At 43.9% G+C, this 18,450-nt stretch overlaps 3 protein-coding genes across 3 annotated transcripts; all 3 read left to right on the forward strand.

The window, feature by feature from the left end:
* The first annotated feature begins 690 nt into the window (after positions 1-690).
* Positions 691-3,073, forward strand: PCDHB7 (protocadherin beta 7). Its single transcript, XM_036848331.1, is given in 4 exon segments — positions 691-734; positions 736-1,523; positions 1,526-3,024; positions 3,026-3,073. Coding segments are annotated over 4 exon segments (2,379 nt in total).
* A 2,715-nt stretch (positions 3,074-5,788) lies between these two features.
* LOC118893112 (protocadherin beta-8-like) lies at positions 5,789-11,384 on the forward strand. The gene has a single exon (XM_036848326.1). It carries the CDS (start codon positions 5,972-5,974, stop codon positions 8,369-8,371), a length of 2,400 nt encoding a protein of 799 aa, XP_036704221.1. The 5' UTR covers positions 5,789-5,971; the 3' UTR covers positions 8,372-11,384.
* A 118-nt stretch (positions 11,385-11,502) lies between these two features.
* LOC118893114 (protocadherin beta-16-like) lies at positions 11,503-15,080 on the forward strand. The gene has a single exon (XM_036848328.1). The coding sequence runs from the start codon at positions 12,347-12,349 to the stop codon at positions 14,744-14,746; it is 2,400 nt and encodes a 799-aa protein (XP_036704223.1). The 5' UTR covers positions 11,503-12,346; the 3' UTR covers positions 14,747-15,080.
* The last annotated feature ends 3,370 nt before the right edge of the window (positions 15,081-18,450 follow it).

Consider the following 18,450-nt stretch of genomic DNA (forward strand, 5'->3'; position numbering starts at 1 on the left):
GAAACTGAAAAAAGGCCAGTGACTCTGAAGGGTGTACAGCATTACTGTTAAGCAGTTTACAAATAAACAAAAGTCTCTCAACCAATATATGTTGACTTTTTGATGGAGACTTCATTTTCTTATATATTCTTTACTATCAATCTTAAAAACAGGAAAAGGTTTTCTTAGGATTAACTCCTGGTGGGAAGCCAGAGTTTAATTTTGTGCACCTAAATTAAGGGAAAAGACTGATTTATTTTTCTGCGAATGCAGACTCACAGAGAGGGATACGATGTAAGCATTTACATACTAGGATTACTGTGGCCAGTTGAGGAAAAATATGAAATGAAACAGCAAAGACGCTAGGGGGAAAAAAAAAATCACTCCTACTCCAGCTCTTAATCCGCCATCTTTTTGTTCTATTCCTGAAATTGGGAGTAACATCCACAAAACGCAAGGTGGCGCTGCAGGCTAAAAAGAGAACAAAATATTCGCATAAAGGATGTTGCAGATTCCAGTGTTAAGAGGAAAGCTGACCAGACTAGAAAAGTCGAGGAAAGGAAGCTGTGGTAATAGGTGTTGGGAGAAAGTGGGGATCCCTCCCCACAAGCATTGCTATTATCCAGCTCATTTCTAAGGATTTGGCTGATGCCATTTCTGAATTGCTCGAGGCAGAGAAAAAGTGTTTTTGGAAGACTGGTTAAACAAAGAATGGAGGCCAGAGTGGGGCGTGCTGTGCAGCAAAGGCAAGTACTATTTCTTTGTATTTCTGCGAGTGTCTTGGGCTGGCGGGGAACCGCTACTGTATTTTGTGGAAGAGGAAGCTGAAAAAGGCACCTTTCTGGCCAACCTAGCAAATGACCCGGGGTTGGGGGAACTATCAGCCCGGGGACCTAGAATCATTTCAGACCAGGACACAGGATTTTTACTACTCGATCCGCTTACTGGTGATTTATTTCTAAATGAGAAATTAGACCGACAGGTACTGTGTGGCCCCACAGAGCCTTGTGTGCTGCCTTTCCAGTTGTTACTGGAAAAGCCTCTTCAGATTTTCCGTGCTGAGTTATGGGTCAGAGACATCAACGATCATTCTCCAGTATTTCTAGATAGAGAGATTCCCTTGAAAATATTAGAAGGTACCACTCCAGGGGAGGCATTTCTCCTAGAAAGTGCACAGGATTCAGATGTTGGGACCAACAACCTGAGAAACTACACCATCAGCCCCAATGCCTATTTCCACATTAATGTCCATGATAGTGGCGAGGGGATTATCTATCCTGAGTTGGTGCTGGATAGACTGCTGGATCAAGAAGAGGTGCCTGAGCTCAGTTTACTCCTCACTGCCTTGGATGGTGGCTCTCCACCCAGCTCTGGAACTGCCCTGGTATGCATCCTGGTTTTGGACATCAATGACAACGCCCATGAATTTGTACAGTCTCTCAACAAGGTGCAGGTGCCTGAGGATAGCCTTGTTGGCTCTCTGGTTGTCACAGTGTCAGCTAGACATTTAGACACCGGAAGTAACGGGGAAATAGTTTATGCATTTTTTATGCTACTGAAAGAATTCTCAAAACGTTTCAAATCAATCCAACATCTGGCAATCTTCATCTTAAAGCTGAATTGAACTATGAGGCAATGCAAACTTATACATTAACTATTCAGGCCAAAGATGGCAGAGGACTTTCTGGAAAATGAACGATGGTGGTTCAGGTAACAGATATAAATGACAATCCACCAGAACTACTCATGTCATCACTTACTACAGCAATTAAAGAAAACTTACCTGAGACAGTCATAGCTGTTTTTAGGATTCGAGACAGAGATTCAGGGAACAATGCAAAGATGGTGTGCTCCATCCAAGACGATCTCCCCTTCGTCCTGAAGCCATCTGTAGAGAATTACTATACTCTGGTAACCGATAGCCCTCTGGACAGAGAGAAAAGAGCCGAGTACAACATCACCATCATCGTCACAGATATGGGGACACCGAGACTGAAAACCCAGCACAACATAACCGTGCTGGTGTCCGACGTCAACGACAATGCCCCCGCCTTCACCCAGACCTCCTACACCCTGTCCGTCCGCGAGAACAACAGCCCCGCCCTGCACATCGGCACCATCCGCGCCACAGACAGAGACGCGGGCGCCAACGCCCAGGTCACCTACTCGCTGCTGCCGCCCCTCGACGCGCACGTGCCCCTGGCCTCCCTGGTGTCCATCAACCCGGACAACGGCCACCTGTTCGCCCTGAGGTCCCTGGACTACGAGGCCCTGCGGGCGTTCGAGTTCCGCGTGGGCGCCGCCGACCGCGGCTCGCCCGCGCTCAGCAGCCAGGCGCTGGTGCGCGTGCTCGTGGCGGACGACAACGACAACGCGCCCTTCGTGCTGTACCCGCTGCAGAACGCCTCGGCGCCCTGCACCGAGCTGGTGCCCAGGGCGGCCGAGGCGGGCTACCTGGTGACCAAGGTGGTGGCGGTGGACGGCGACTCGGGCCAGAACGCCTGGCTGTCGTACCAGCTGCTCAAGGCCACGGAGCCCGGGCTGTTCGGCGTGTGGGCGCACAACGGCGAGGTGCGCACGGCCCGGCTGCTGAGCGAGCGCGACGCGGCCAAGCACAGGCTGGTGGTGCTGGTCAAGGACAACGGCGAGCCGCCGCTGTCGGCCAGCGTCACGCTGCACGTGCTGCTGGTGGACGGCTTCTCGCAGCCCTACCTGCTGGCCCCGGAAGCGGAAGCGGCGGCCGCGGCGCCGGCCGCCCCGCTCACCGTCTACCTGGTGGTCGCCTTGGCGTCGGTGTCGTCGCTCTTCCTCTTCTCGGTGCTGGTGTTCGTCGCGGTGCGGCTGTGCAGGCGGGGCGGGGCGGCCTCGGTGGGTCGCTGCTTGGTGCCCGAGGGCCCCTTTCCGGGCCACCTGGTGGACGTCAGCGGCACGGGGACCCTGTCCCAGAGCTACCAGCACGAGGTGTGTCTGCGGGGAGGTACTGGGACCAGCGAGTTCAAGTTCCTGAAGCCGATTATCACCAATCTCGCATCCCAGAGCATAGGCAGGAAAAGTGGAAGAATATCCCTCATATCAGAATGATTTGGGTTTCTGATAAAGAATGAAAAATAAATGCCGGTGTTACATCTGTGAATATATTCCTATTAAGAAATTTATCTCGATTTACCTGTAGAGGAGTGCTTTCACATCATTGCAAGTATTCTTAAGGTCATAGAATAAATTTCTTTACACAGAAAAGGATTCAGCTTCAGCCCCAAGAACACTCCACAAAGCATGGATTGTTTATTGTCACCTTTTGTCTCAATTATGCTTTGTGTGCAGTCTATTCCATGACAAATCTTGTTTGAGATGTTTTTAAATTGGAACTCACTGTTTTCAAATATTATTGCTAGTTTTATTTTCTAAGTTGATTAGAGTGCTCTACAAGTATACCTACCCTAACTTTTTAAAAAAGCACTTACTATGCATCATACACTATTTTAACACTTTTAATTTTAGAAGTAATCCTATGACGGGAGGTATTTTAGAAATGAGCAAATAGATGTTCATAGATGTTCAGTGAGTTCACTAAGGTCACCAACTAATAAATGGCAGAGCTAAGCATCTCTCCTAAATCTTCTGATTCTGGGGCCTTGCTGTGATGCTATACTGTTTTCTCTTGTTAGATATCACCTGGCAAGTTTCTCCCTAATTAAGGAGAAATCTTTTTCTCATACTCATATTCCTGTTCAGTGTTTTGTATATTTGCAAAGAATAAGATATGTATTTGTGGTTTTATTTTCTTATAAACTAATAATCCAGTTTTTCTGGATCAATTATTCAACTATTATTTTTAAAGCTCTGATCTATCCAAATCGCAAGTAAAAAAAATTGAAAGATCAATCTGTGCTTTCTCCTTGTTATCTGAATATGTGACCTTCATTTCACAGAAAAGATTAATGACCATGAATAGAAATATTACATAATTTTGATCGCTTCATTTGTTTATTTTCCTCACATTGCAGAAATTTTCCTACAGTAGTCCCTACCTTTTTAACACATTTTTCTCCTTTAATTTGAAAGTTTATTTTTTAAAGTTTCTATTCAATATACTTCAGTGCTGAATCGGAAAAGTATAAGAAAAAGAATACTTTTAAATATGTAATATTAAAGAGAAACAAATTATCATTGAATTACTTAAAGATTCTGGAGAGTTAAGGAGAAGCTTTGTTATAATAATCTGTAACTGCTTTTTCTTTAACAGTTATCCAGATCATTTTTGCAGAGCTGTATTCTGAATATATCATAAGCTAGTGCTAATAACTCTTAAAATAGTAATATTACTGTGCATTACTAATGGGATATAGTCTAACGACAAAAAAAAAAAAAAGAACCTCACAGCATTAAAATCTTAAGTTGTTTCCATAGCGTCAGGATAAAATTTAGTTTTTCAAGCAAATCAATGGCATGGAAAAGGGGAGGAGGGAGTCTTACACAATGAGAGAAATTAAGACATACCAACCAAATGCAATGTATAGTGGATCTTGTTTAATCTTGATTCAAACAATCATAACAACTTTGAAATAACTGGAAAAATCTGAATATAGATGGGATATTAAACAATATTAACTTAATTTCTTAGGTGTGGTAAGGGCATTGTAGTGGGTTTTTTTAAAGACATTAAAAGTTAGAGATTTATAATGAAGTTTTATGGGTAAAAATTTAGTTTGGGATGTGAAAATGTTGGGGAGATAGGGTAAACAATTGTGGCAAAATATTGATAATTGTTCTAGCTAGTTATGAGTATCTGGGGGTTCATAGTACTATTGCCCTTCATTATGGGGTTTGAAAATTTTCAAAATAAAAGGTTTTTAAAAATTGACACTGTAAGAAGAGAAGAGGACACCCTTCTGAGATACAGAATCATCGCTACCATCACAGATTATACATGTATTAGAGAGATTCTCCAGCCTTTCCAGTTTCATCGTTTGATATGATAACTTCATTCTGAAATAATGCTGCTCATGAATTCTTCTACCACGTGAATCTTGGGGGGTTTTCTAGTCATGACAATGGATTAATGCAAACTGAGCTACCTGATGGCATCACATTACATGCCTGGTGTGTGTGTGTGTGTGTGTGTGTGAGGTTAATCTCTTTCTGCCTCAGTTTCCCCATCTGTAAGGTGAGGAACTCACAGCAGCCCTATGTAGTAAGTACCATTAATATCTCCACCTTAGACAGATGAGAAAACTGAGGCAGAGGTTAAATAACGTGTCCAAGGTTCACAGCTACTAATTATTCCCATAGTTCATGGCAATAAAAGTATATAATTCTGAAAGTTTTCTATGTTATTTTATATATATATTTAAATATATATATATTTAAATTTCTGCATATAGTCTTTCTTCTCAGGCAAACTGTTACATAAATGTTTTCTTTTTGCTCCAAACTCAATTAGCATTATTGACAGTAGTCTCTACTAATATCATTTCTCCTGTATGGCCCTCAGACAATTGCCTCAACCTTAGGGTTCAGAGATAGTAAAAATAGTATTGTAACCTTACATAGCTCGGTGATACGTACTGGCAAGAGTTGGGAACATTGGGGAGTTCCCTGGTGGTCCCGGGTTCAGTGCCTGGTCGGGGAACTGAGATCCTACAAGCCAGGATGCTCAGCCAAAATTAAAAAAAAAAAAAAAGAGCTGGGAACATTGCATCCATTTTCAACCAAGAAAATGTAAGATCCTCTGAGGACGCGTGGTGGCGCTGCACGATAAGGTACAAACCGGAACCGCAGCTGCGTCTCCATTAACAGGCAAAACTGAACAGCAGAGCCTGGAAGCCCACGGGAAGCTTGGATGCCACAGAAGGAGGACTGGGTCCTCTGTAAAGGACTACTCACTGGAATATTTCTGAAGTACCTTCTGGAATAACTACAGTCTCAGAAACGTACTGAGGCCTTTACAGCTCAGCGGAACCACCCTCGCCAGAGGCTATACCGAGCAAGAACAATGGAGGCCAGCAGGAAGGTCATTTGCAGACAAAGGCAAGTCTTTTTCTTCTTTTTCTTCTTGGGCTTAGCTCAGGCGGGCTCTGAATTTAGGCGTTATTCTGTGGTGGAGGAAACTGAGGGGAGCTCTTTTGTAACCAATTTAGCAAAAGACCTGGGTCTGGGGCAGGGGGAACTCTCCAGGCGGGGAGCTAGGGTCATTTCCAAAGGAAACAAACTGTATTTGCAGCTCGATCAGGAGACTGGGGATTTACTGCTAAATGAGAAACTGGACCGCGAAGAACTGTGTGGTCAGACAGAGCCCTGTATGCTGCGTTTCCAGGTGTTGCTAGAGAATCCCTTAGAGTTTTTTCAAGCTGAGCTACAGGTAATAGACATAAATGACCATGCTCCGGTGTTCATGGACAGAGATATGTTGCTAAAAATATCAGAAAGCAGTCCTCCTGGAACTAAGTTTCCTCTGAAGAACGCTCAGGACATGGATGTAGGCCGAAACAATATTGAAAACTATATAATCAGTCCCAACTCCTATTTTCGGGTCCTCACCCGCAAACGCAGCGATGGCAGGAAATATCCGGAACTTGTGCTGGACAAACTGCTGGATCGGGAGGAGGAACCTGAGCTCAGGTTAACCCTCACTGCTCAGGATGGCGGTTCTCCACCCCGGTTTGGCACCGCTCAGGTCTACATCGAAGTCGTGGACATCAACGATAATGCCCCTGAATTTGAGCCGCCTTTCTATAGGGTGCAGATCCCCGAGGACAGTCCCATAGGCTACCTGATTGTCAAAGTCACTGCTACGGATATAGACATAGGAGTCAATAGAGAGATTTCCTATTCACTTTTCCAGGCTTCAGAAGAGATTAGCAAAACCTTTGAGATCAACGCCATGACGGGAGAAATTCGACTGAAAAAACAACTTGATTTCGAAACAACTCAGTCTTATGAGGTCAATATCGAGGCCAGAGATACTGGAAGTCTTTCTGGGAAATGCACCGTTCTGACTCAAGTCATGGATGTGAACGACAATGCTCCAGAAGTCACCATGTCTGCACTTACCAGGCAGATCCCCGAGAACTCGCCTGAGACTGTGGTTGCAGTTTTCAGTGTTTCAGATCTTGATTCTGAAGAGAATGGGAAAATAAGTTGCTACATTCAGGACGATTTACCTTTTCTCCTTAAATCTTCCATGGAAAACTTTTATACCCTAGTAACAGAGAGACCGCTAGACAGAGAGACCAGAGGAGAATACAACGTCACCATCACCGTCACAGATATGGGAACCCCCAGGCTGAAAACCGAGCACAACATAACCGTGCTGGTGTCCGACGTCAACGACAACGCCCCCGCCTTCACCCAGACCTCCTACACCCTGTCCGTCCGCGAGAACAACAGCCCCGCCCTGCACATCGGCACCGTCCGCGCTACAGACAGAGACGCGGGCGCCAACGCCCAGGTCACCTACTCGCTGCTGCCGCCCCTCGACCCGCACGTGCCCCTGGCCTCCCTGGTGTCCATCAACCCGGACAACGGCCACCTGTTCGCCCTGAGGTCCCTGGACTACGAGGCCCTGCGGGCGTTCGAGTTCCGCGTGGGCGCCGCCGACCGCGGCTCGCCCGCGCTCAGCAGCCAGGCGCTGGTGCGCGTGCTCGTGGCGGACGACAACGACAACGCGCCCTTCGTGCTGTACCCGCTGCAGAATGCCTCGGCGCCCTGCACCGAGCTGGTGCCCAGGGCGGCCGAGGCGGGCTACCTGGTGACCAAGGTGGTGGCGGTGGACGGCGACTCGGGCCAGAACGCCTGGCTGTCGTACCAGCTGCTCAAGGCCACGGAGCCCGGGCTGTTCGGCGTGTGGGCGCACAACGGCGAGGTGCGCACGGCCCGGCTGCTGAGCGAGCGCGACGCGGCCAAGCACAGGCTGGTGGTGCTGGTCAAGGACAACGGCGAGCCGCCGCTGTCGGCCAGCGTCACGCTGCACGTGCTGCTGGTGGACGGCTTCTCGCAGCCCTACCTGCTGGCCCCGGAAGCGGAAGCGGCGGACGCGGCGCCGGCCGCCCCGCTCACCGTCTACCTGGTGGTCGCCTTGGCGTCGGTGTCGTCGCTCTTCCTCTTCTCGGTGCTGGTGTTCGTCGCGGTGCGGCTGTGCAGGCGGGGCGGGGCGGCCTCGGTGGGTCGCTGCTTGGTGCCCGAGGGCCCCTTTCCGGGCCACCTGGTGGACGTCAGCGGCACGGGGACCCTGTCCCAGAGCTACCAGTACGAGGTGTGTCTGAAGGGGGGCTCTGGGACCAGCGAGTTCAAGTTCCTGAAGCCAATTGTGACCAATTTTCAGGGCCATTCCCCTGGCCCAGATATAGAAGAAACCCCCAACTTTAGGAAAGATTTTGGTTTCAGTATTCAGTGACAGTAATTGTTTTTCACGTTCCATATATTTTAAATTGATGATACTTCAAGGTGATGGTTTTTCTGGCAACCTATCATGAACTTTTAAACTACACTAAACTTGCTTGCAAATTTTGTTTTAAAGAATGGTATCTTTTCTTCATTACTGTAAGAAGATTAATGGTCCTAAATCTTGCCTCTCAAAACACTGTTGAAGTCAATAAATGTACAGGTCCTTTCTGGCATAGCTTAGAAGTGTGTTAGATTAAAAAACAGTGGGAAATTAATTCTATATAATTAGTTATATTTCCTTGAGTTTTTCTTATTAGGTTTTAAACCATTAAGTACATAAGAGCAGTACTGCATTAACACACTGAAGCATGCCCAATCAGGAAGGAGAGAGAACTGGTACAGTGAGAATCTGGTTCTTACTTTATTCTGCTCTCATAGCACTTTAATCTTATTTTCTCTTATTAATTGTGCTTCCTTTCATTAATATACCAGTGTTAGTTTTAATATAGTTATTGTAATTGCTTTCCATTTAGTTTCTCTAGTGTAAAAGGGGAGAAAAAGCTACACTGTGTTTATCCAGTGTGATGAAAGGGCATAGTAGGAAATTGGCTTTTCCCACTTGAGAAACATTGGTCATCTTGTGACAGAAAATGCAGTAGCTGTCTAATCTCCGTTCATCTCTTCTTCTTTGGTAACACACTCCAAATTTCATTTAGAGCATTAGTGTGCTTAGTCAAAAGAACATGTTTTCCCAGGCTCCTTGGCAGCTAAAATGGGACATTTGACTACATGTATATGCAAATGTTGTTAGAGACTTCCAAGAAGGCCATTAAAAGGGAGGTGACTCATCTAGGAAGGGGTCCCTTTTTGTCCTTCCCTAACTGCTTCTTGCTGCTTGGAATGTGGGGGTCTTGGTTGGAACACAATCAGTCATATTGAGCCATAAAGCAACACTAAGGATGGAAATAATGGACCAAGACAGTCAGTATAGAATAAACTTTAAAGAGATGAGGATCCCTGATAATCACAGTTATCATGTCATCCCTGGATTGCTCACTTCTGAGCTTTTTTTACATGAGAAATAAAGGAATTTCTATCTCATTTAAGCCACCATCATTTTAGTTTTGTGCTACCTCCAGTGGAATCCAATCCTAATGCTGTCACAGTAAGATTTTTTGTTAAAATGTTATATAATACGATAAAATGGACAGATCTTAAGTGTATAGTTTGATCTAACTGATCTTTGTCAAGTTTTCCTTGATTTCTAATTTAGTTAAGAGTACAGAGTGCTTTACATTCATTATCTTTTTAATCCTCTGCCAAACCCTAAGGAAGTTGGCATGTTATTTCCTTTTACTTGTTCACAATTCTGAAGTAATAAAAGGAAAAATTTGGAATATATTCTAAGTCTACTTGAATGGAATGCCCCAGTTCTTAACCCATACGCTATCACAGCAGGCATTAACTGGTGGCATTGTCTTCCTAACAAAGGAAGTGAAATCCTTCTATTGCATGAATTGAACTCCTATGTAGAAATGTAACTTTTAGTCTGTAGCTTGCTTTTGTTTCTATACCAGAAATCACACTGCTCTGGACCAATAAACCCAAAGTTCTTACAGAAGCACTGACCTAAGTAAGCTGGGTCAGGTACCACAATTGACCTTCATCATGATCGAATCAGCCTGATTACCTTCCTGTACCTTCTCAACGTATCACATTCATTATTGCAGAAATGAAGGCCCTAAATAGGGAGTAGAATTACCCTATGGTTGTATTTCTTGAGTTTTTTTGTACTATTCCTTCAGTCTTTTTCTGTCAGTCCTAATACATATTTTCTCTTTTTTTTTGGAAAGTTTATTATATACATTCTGTAAATCCCTTATTCAAATTAAATATACCGTATTCATTTTAGCACACTATTTCTTTGAAAGCAGTTGCTATTCTAGTATTAGCTCTAAATGAAATAACTAATTTCAGAAAAGTATAGGCAATGATGTGGAGGAATTTTTATCACTAAATAATTTAGAGATTCTGGAAATTAAATAGAAATAAAGCTGATAGGCTCCAGTTATTTTCTATTAAAACTAACCATATGTCTTTGACAACACCTCTTAAAAATTATGCTGAAAAAAGATTTAGAGGGTCATAAATGACTTTATTCTGAAAGGATGGCTCACAAGAGCTGAATCAGACATTCTTCAGCATTTGCTGTGATAATCCAATTTTGTAGAGTGATGAATTTTTGTTGACTCAGATGCTGGGTGCATGAATTTTCATGCTTGTGTATTCATTTTCTATTGCTACTATTAAAAATTACCACAAACTTGGTTGCTTAAAACAATAAAAATGCACTACTATATAGTTCTGTAGGTCTGATGTCTGATATGGGTATGACTGGGTTAAATTCAAGATGTCACCAGGGGTGCATTCTCTTCTGGTGGCTCTAGAGGAGAATCTATTTCTTTCTCTTTTCCAGCTTCTAGATGCTGCCTACAGTACTTGACTCATGGCCCCTTTCATCCATCTTCAAAGCCAGCAACATTGTGTCTCTTAGTTCACTTCTTCTGTAATCACATACCCCTCTGACCATAGCCAGGAAAGGTTCTGTCCCTCCCAGATAATCCAGGATAACCTACCCCCCACAAGGTCCTCAATTTACTTATATCTGTGAATTCTCTTTTGCCATGTAAGATAACATATTTACAGATTCTGGGAATTAGGGCATGAACATCTTTCGGTGGGTGGCCATTATTCTGCCTACCGCAGGTTGACTGCTTGGAAGAAAATTATCTGGTCTAGCAGGACCACCTGTGGCCAAAGGAAGGCATACAAAGACCTTTATAACAGAAGTTTAGACCCCATTGATTGAATGCTTTAACCCCAGACAAGGTATTTATCAAAAATTGTTCTACAGATTGTTAACAAAAACATTGGATTTATAAAAACATTATGAATCTTTACTGGAATTCGATTTAAATTTTAAAAATGGAAAATCTGAACTAAAGAGTATTTTGGGGTTTTTTTAGATGATGAAAATGTTCTAAAATTGACTGTGGTGATGGATGCACTACTCTGTGAATATACTAAAAGCCACTGAATTGTAGACTTTAAGCGAGTGAATTGTATGGTATGTGAATTACATCTCATTAAACCTGTCTTTTAAAAGGAATAAAACAGAAATTATTCTTGTCATGATAAAAAAATCCCAAAACATGCCAGGCCTAACCTTTAGACTGCCTTTTTGGGAAATAACTTTCCAATAATTTGAAAGTTTCAAAAACTCATGTCCTCAGGCTTAGGTGTTGGAAAGAAGAGGAAGTAATCTACTCCTTAATAAGGCGTTGATAAAATACTCTCTTTAGAACCATCACTGATTGCAATTTTGCAGTGTCCACTCATCTGTAATTCTATAACATGTACCATGAAAATAATGTACTTGTGAAACTGTTCCCATATTTTTTCAGAAATATTTTGCTCCTAAATTTATATTCTTTCAGCTTAAATGTTAAATTATTTTATTTAATCATTCACCCTGAACAGCTTTAAACAGTCAACATAATGAAAGTTTGCTCTTAGTACTCCTCCTGTGTAACAACACAGCTCTCTCTGAACTCATAAAACCCACAAGAAAATAGAACTAAGTGTTTCATATTACAGAACACGGTTGACACAGTCTATGTGTTACATTTAGGAGAATTTTGCATCCAACGTTAAACCAGAAAAGATAAGACATAGTGAGAACGCATGGTGGCGCTGCAGGTTAAGGTGGTGAGAAACAGAACTGCAGACATAGCTCCAGGATCCAGCCAATTTCACACTGCCTGGAAGCTGAAGAACAGCTTTCTCAGTCAGAGCACAATGTGTGTGAAACCTCTTTAAAACTGTATTTAGAGACATAGTTCTGACCTGCTATACTGCAGGACCGGACTACCAGGATCCTGGGCATATATGAAGCTCCTGTGAACTCAGTTTTCAGGGAAGAGCAATGGAGATTGGATGGATGCACAATCCGAGACAAAGGCAAGTCCTAGTTTTCTTTGTTTTGCTGAGCATGTATGGGGCGAGCGCCGAGTTGGGGCCCTATTCAGTAGTGGAAGAAACAGAGAGAGGCTCCTTTGTGGCAAATGTAGGAAAAGACCTGGGGCTGGGGTTGACAGAGATGTCCACCCGCGGTGCCCGGATCATTTCCCAGGGGAACAAAGAGCATTTGCAGCTCAAGGTTCAGACTGGGGATTTGCTCATAAATGACAAACTAGATCGAGAGAAGCTATGCGGTCCGAGTGAGCCTTGCATACTACATTTCCAAGTATTAATGGAAAAACCGTTAGAGATATTTCAGGCAGAACTGAGAGTGCAAGACATAAATGACCATTCCCCCGTGTTCACTGAAAGAGAAATGATTCTAAAAATACCGGAAAACAGTCCTATAGGAATTGCGTTCCCTCTGAGTAATGCTCTGGACTTGGATGTAGGCAGCAACAATGTTCAGAACTATAAAATCAGCCCCAACTCCCATTTTCGGGTTCTGACCCGAAATCGCAGCGACGGTAGAAAATACCCTGAGCTGGTGTTGGACAAAGAGCTGTATCGGGAGGAGGAGCCTGAAATCTCATTAACCCTGACAGCGCTGGATGGCGGCTCTCCGCCTCGGTATGGAACCGCCCAGGTGCGCATTGAAGTGGTGGACAGTAACGATAACGCCCCTGAGTTTGAGCAGTCGCTCTACAAGGTGCATATTCCCGAAGACAGCCCCGTAGGCTCCCTGGTTGTCACTGTCTCTGCCAGCGATGTAGACAGTGGAGTCTATGGAAAAATATCATACACATTCTTTCAGCCTTCAGAAGATATTAGCAAAACTTTGGAGGTAAATGCTATGACAGGCGAAATTCGACTGAGAAAAAAAGTAGATTTTGAAACAGTTCTGTCTTACGAAGTGGACATCAAGGCCACTGATGGGGGAGGTCTTTCAGGAAAATGCACTCTTCTCCTGCAAGTAGTGGATGTGAATGACAATCCTCCAGAAGTGACAGTGTCTGCACTCACCACTCCCATCCCAGAGAACTCCCCTGACATTGTAGTTGCTGTTTTCAGTGTTTCAGATCCTGACTCTGGGGACAATGGGAAAACTATTTCCTCCATCCAGGATGACCTTCCTTTTCTTCTAAAACCTTCAGGCAAGAACTTTTACACCTTAGTAGCCCAGAAAACACTAGATAGAGAAGAAAGAGACGAGTACAACATCACCATCACCGTCACAGATATGGGAACCCCCAGGCTGAACACCGAGCACAACATAACCGCACTGGTGTCCGACGTCAACGACAACGCCCCCGCCTTCACCCAGACCTCCTACACCCTGTCCGTCCGCGAGAACAACAGCCCCGCCCTGCACATCGGCACCGTCCGCGCTACAGACAGAGACGCGGGCGCCAACGCCCAGGTCACCTACTCGCTGCTGCCGCCCCTCGACCCGCACGTGTCCCTGGCCTCCCTGGTGGCCATCAACCCGGACAACGGCCACCTGTTCGCCCTGAGGTCCCTGGACTACGAGGCCCTGCGGGCGTTCGAGTTCCGCGTGGGCGCCGCCGACCGCGGCTCGCCCGCGCTCAGCAGCCAGGCGCTGGTGCGCGTGCTCGTGGCGGACGACAACGACAACGCGCCCTTCGTGCTGTACCCGCTGCAGAACGCGTCGGCGCCCTGCACCGAGCTGGTGCCCAGGGCGGCCGAGGCGGGCTACCTGGTGACCAAGGTGGTGGCGGTGGACGGCGACTCGGGCCAGAACGCCTGGCTGTCGTACCAGCTGCTCAAGGCCACGGAGCCCGGGCTGTTCGGCGTGTGGGCACACAACGGCGAGGTGCGCACGGCCCGGCTGCTGAGCGAGCGCGACGCGGCCAAGCACAGGCTGGTGGTGCTGGTCAAGGACAACGGCGAGCCGCCGCTGTCGGCCAGCGTCACGCTGCACGTGCTGCTGGTGGACGGCTTCTCGCAGCCCTACCTACCGGCCCCGGAAGCGGAAGCGGCGGACGCGGCGCCAGCCGCCCCGCTCACCGTCTACCTGGTGGTCGCCTTGGCGTCGGTGTCGTCGCTCTTCCTCTTCTCGGTGCTGGTGTTCGTCGCGGTGCGGCTGTGCAGGAGAGGCGGGGCGGCCTCGGTGGGTCGCTGCTCGGTGCCCGAGGGCCCCTTTCCGGGCCACCTGGTGGACGTCAGCGGCACGGGGACCCTGTCCCAGAGCTACCAGTACGAGGTGTGTCTGACGGGAGGCTCTGGGAGTAATGAGTTCAAATTCTTGAAGCCGATTCTCCCCAACCTCCCGCCCCAATGCCCTGGGAAAGAAATAGAGGAAAATCGTACCTTCTACAATAGCTTTGGGTTCAATATTCAGTGACCGTAATTAACTTTTATATCTCATAGGTATGTTGTTTTGTGGCACTTCCATACCAACATTATTTCCCCCAAAATGTGTGTGTTTGAAGTTGTACTGATGTTACTTTATATTTTCGCATGTTCTACCCACCTTTACTTTTAAGTGAATGTTTATCTTTACCTGTGGTTGTAGTTAGATAGCAATTTATTCTCTAACCAAGGAGGTCTTAATTTGTAATTAATTTGCCTCCTTAAATAATAACACCAAATCAGTTTTTGCTCATGGCCCTCTCTCCAGTTGAACTCTCATTCACAATTAGGCTTATGATAAAATAAAGTAGACCACTTTCAAAGTATTTCAAGTGTTCAAGTATTTCTTCATTTTATTTCTTTCTTGTGGTTTTTCTTGTGGTTGAATAATGGTTGCTATTCAGAAATGTCATTCTTCTTTCTTTAAATTCACCACTTTTTAGTTAACATTTTAAAATGTTTATTACTGCTGAAAATATACCTGAAAAATCATGTCCTATGATACAATCATAAACATAAACACCTTGTTAGAATGGGCCAGAAGGCAATTTTCTTAGTGTCTCTTCCTTACTCAGCCTGGAGGGTTATTCTGAAGACACATTAATATTGTGTCCACCCACAGAATACTGGAATATGAAGTTATAATTTTCCAGATGTCTCATTAATGTTACAAAGGTAAAATGCAACCTAGTTGAATACAGGCTCCCGAATAATAATTTGTTTATTGTAGAGTGGACTTGTTTGCTAATGTGTATAATTTTTTGCCTCCTGTGTTATCCCAGAATTTAATATATATACACTGGGCACTAACTTTCAAACTTTAAAAAATCACAGGCAACTGAAAAATTATATTGTATATATTATATAACATACATGTTTTGTATGAAAGAAATGTTTTGTGAACAGTGCTTAGCTTTTTTTGTGATACAATCCGAAATTGCCTGTATTATTCCATTCTATTTAATTTTCAAATGTGGTCATGATCCACTAAGTTGATTTCATGACCTACTAATGGGTAGCAATCCAAAGTTTCAAAACCACTTTTCTCAGATATTTGTAGAGTACTGAAAAGTATGAAAAGATAGTCCTTTAACATTCTAATTTTCGAACTTTTTTCAAGTCATTGTAGGAGGAAGTTTTGTTTCATGCTGTACAAGTACCAACCAACCACTCTTGCCTTTAGTAACCTGACTATATTACAGAAGAGAAAGCCTTCATTGTTGGGGGAGGATCTTTCCAATGAATTTCATCAAAAAGTCTAAAGTCTGTATGTTGTGGAAGGAAAATGTAGATGAGCAAAATGAGTAAGGGTATAGAAGGAAAGGAAGTGTGTGTGTGAGAGAGAGAGTAGGCATGAGAAAGAGGAGGTGCATGAGGGTGAGTAAAATGATTGCTTTTATGCCTGAGGTGGGGCCACAGACTGGAGTCAATGCCACGCACTGCCTCTTGAAGATATTCTAATCTTAACATTATAGAGGGGCTGGGTATTAGTCAGTTAATAATGCCTGGAAGTCAAACCTCTTGCTCTAACATATCCAAAATAATCTAATGTTTACTGTCCTTGAATGCTAAAATTCACCACCAGTTCTTTCGAACTGTGTGGACTGATTAATTACTCTTTGAATTCAAGAAAAATGGAGGGAACAAAAGTCTCTCCATGCAGGCTAACTAAATTCTAATTTTCTATTTTCAGAAGTGGAACTTGGAGTAAGTTCTTCTTCCCTAAACGAAAACTTCCTTACATAGAGAACAAAAACTCATATTAATCAAAATTAAGTATTAAGGTTACCTCCTGTGTTTACTGTTCTTAGTGGGGAAAAGATGGAGGACTACTAGCTTAAAGAGATATACAGTGTTATAGCTGTCAACAACCAAGGTGGGAGTGTTCTATCAGCTTGTTTTCCCAGTAAGCTTGGTCTCTCTCATCTATAATGGGGGAGGGGGAAAGAACAGCTCAGGCAGATAATCTAACAGGTGCAACAGCAGAGAAAAGGACGAGGTACTTGTCCTGTGCTTCGAGTTTTTCCAGCTATCTGAACAGGAGGACTTGTCTATTTCTGGAAAGAACTATGTGTTTCCTGACTCTAATGGAGAGTGGCCAGGCCTTCAGGAGCTCAGATGCCCAGATATAAGTAAACCAACCAGTTCTCTTACAATGTATTGCTAAAAACAGATTTTGCTCTTATGCTTCAGATACCTTATTTATAGTTAAATATAAACCAGTGCATAGGAATCCAACTGTATCAGCCAATTTTATATTAAAGGACTATAAGTTGTCCAGTGGGAAGAGGTCACTTACAAAATGGAGATGCAAGAGACTGCTCAGCCTCCCAGAATTGATTTTCTTGAAAACCCTTACCAATAAGAACAAAATAACACTTTAGGTTGGAATTTGCCAAGAGTATGGGAAAGAAAGGACATAAGGACATTTTCACTTACAAACACATTGTTTTCCTCATCTCCTTTCTACTTCAAGTCCCTATACTACTACTGCATTCCTGCATCCACTGATTAATCTAACATGGCCTCTCAGTCCTCTGCTCCAGTTGTCATTAGTGCCTTGGCTACATGCTGTACTTTTTCACTACCCAGAACTGTTCTTTCTATGAAATATGATTTCAGATCTCTCCCTCTGAGAACACAACCGTCTATGCCTTTAGCCCTCTCATCCTGCTACTCCTGTCACATCTTGTCTTTGACCTTGTCATGACCTCCATTCCATGATGCTACTACCACCTATCAACACCCTCCTGTTTTAATTTCCTTCCCATCCAGCTGACTCCCTGTTTTACCACTCCCAATCACTTCATGCTCATATTCTAAATTCTCTTGTTCAACTTGCCTTCACTCTAGGATTTCCTTCACCACCTGATGAAACTCCACATTACATGAATATAGTTATCTCTTTTCTCTTACACCTGGGATGCTGCACTCTATAAGACAAACTTAGAAAATTATCAATACTATGGCCACTAAGTTTATCACACCCAAACTTAATTGGGCTTTCAAGATCAAGAAATCTTTTTATATTTTCCTAATCAGCTTTCTCTTTTATTCTCCATAACAACTACTTCAAACCTACTTATCTTACTTTAAACTTCTCACCCTACTACTTACACAACCCCTTTTAGCAGATGAACTTGCTTAATACCTTAAAGAGAAAATAGAATCCATCAGATGGGAATTATCTCAATTTCCTGTCCCCAAACCTATACTCTTGATAGCATATGTACTTGAAAAATTTCCTCTGCTAAGGTCCCTTCCACCTAAGTCCAATCCCTTCATATATAGGATCCCTGGATCCTATTTTGACCACTTTCTAGGGGCTTCACATTGATTACATCCTTTCTTGTGTATCTTAATTTTCTGCCTCTTTACTCAATACTGCAAATTAGCATTTAAAAACATTTCTCTAGGCTTAAAAAACCCTCCTGAGTCTAAATTCCCCTCCAGATACCAATCTACTTCTTTCTTTTGCAGCTAAATTTCTCAAAAGGGTTGACATTTTTATTTCCTTATCCCTCTTACTTTTCATCCCAGTGAAATCTAATTTTTATCACAACCACTCTACTGAAAACTGCTACTGTAAAGCTCATCAAAGATTTCTGTATAAGTTAGGTAAGGTTACACTACTGAAATAGAGCAGCACAACTACACAGTGGCTTGTAAAAAGTATGTATCTCTTTCTTGTACCAG

Source organism: Balaenoptera musculus, chromosome 3 (assembly GCF_009873245.2).
Source record: "Balaenoptera musculus isolate JJ_BM4_2016_0621 chromosome 3, mBalMus1.pri.v3, whole genome shotgun sequence".
Classification (NCBI taxonomy): domain Eukaryota; kingdom Metazoa; phylum Chordata; class Mammalia; order Artiodactyla; family Balaenopteridae; genus Balaenoptera; species Balaenoptera musculus.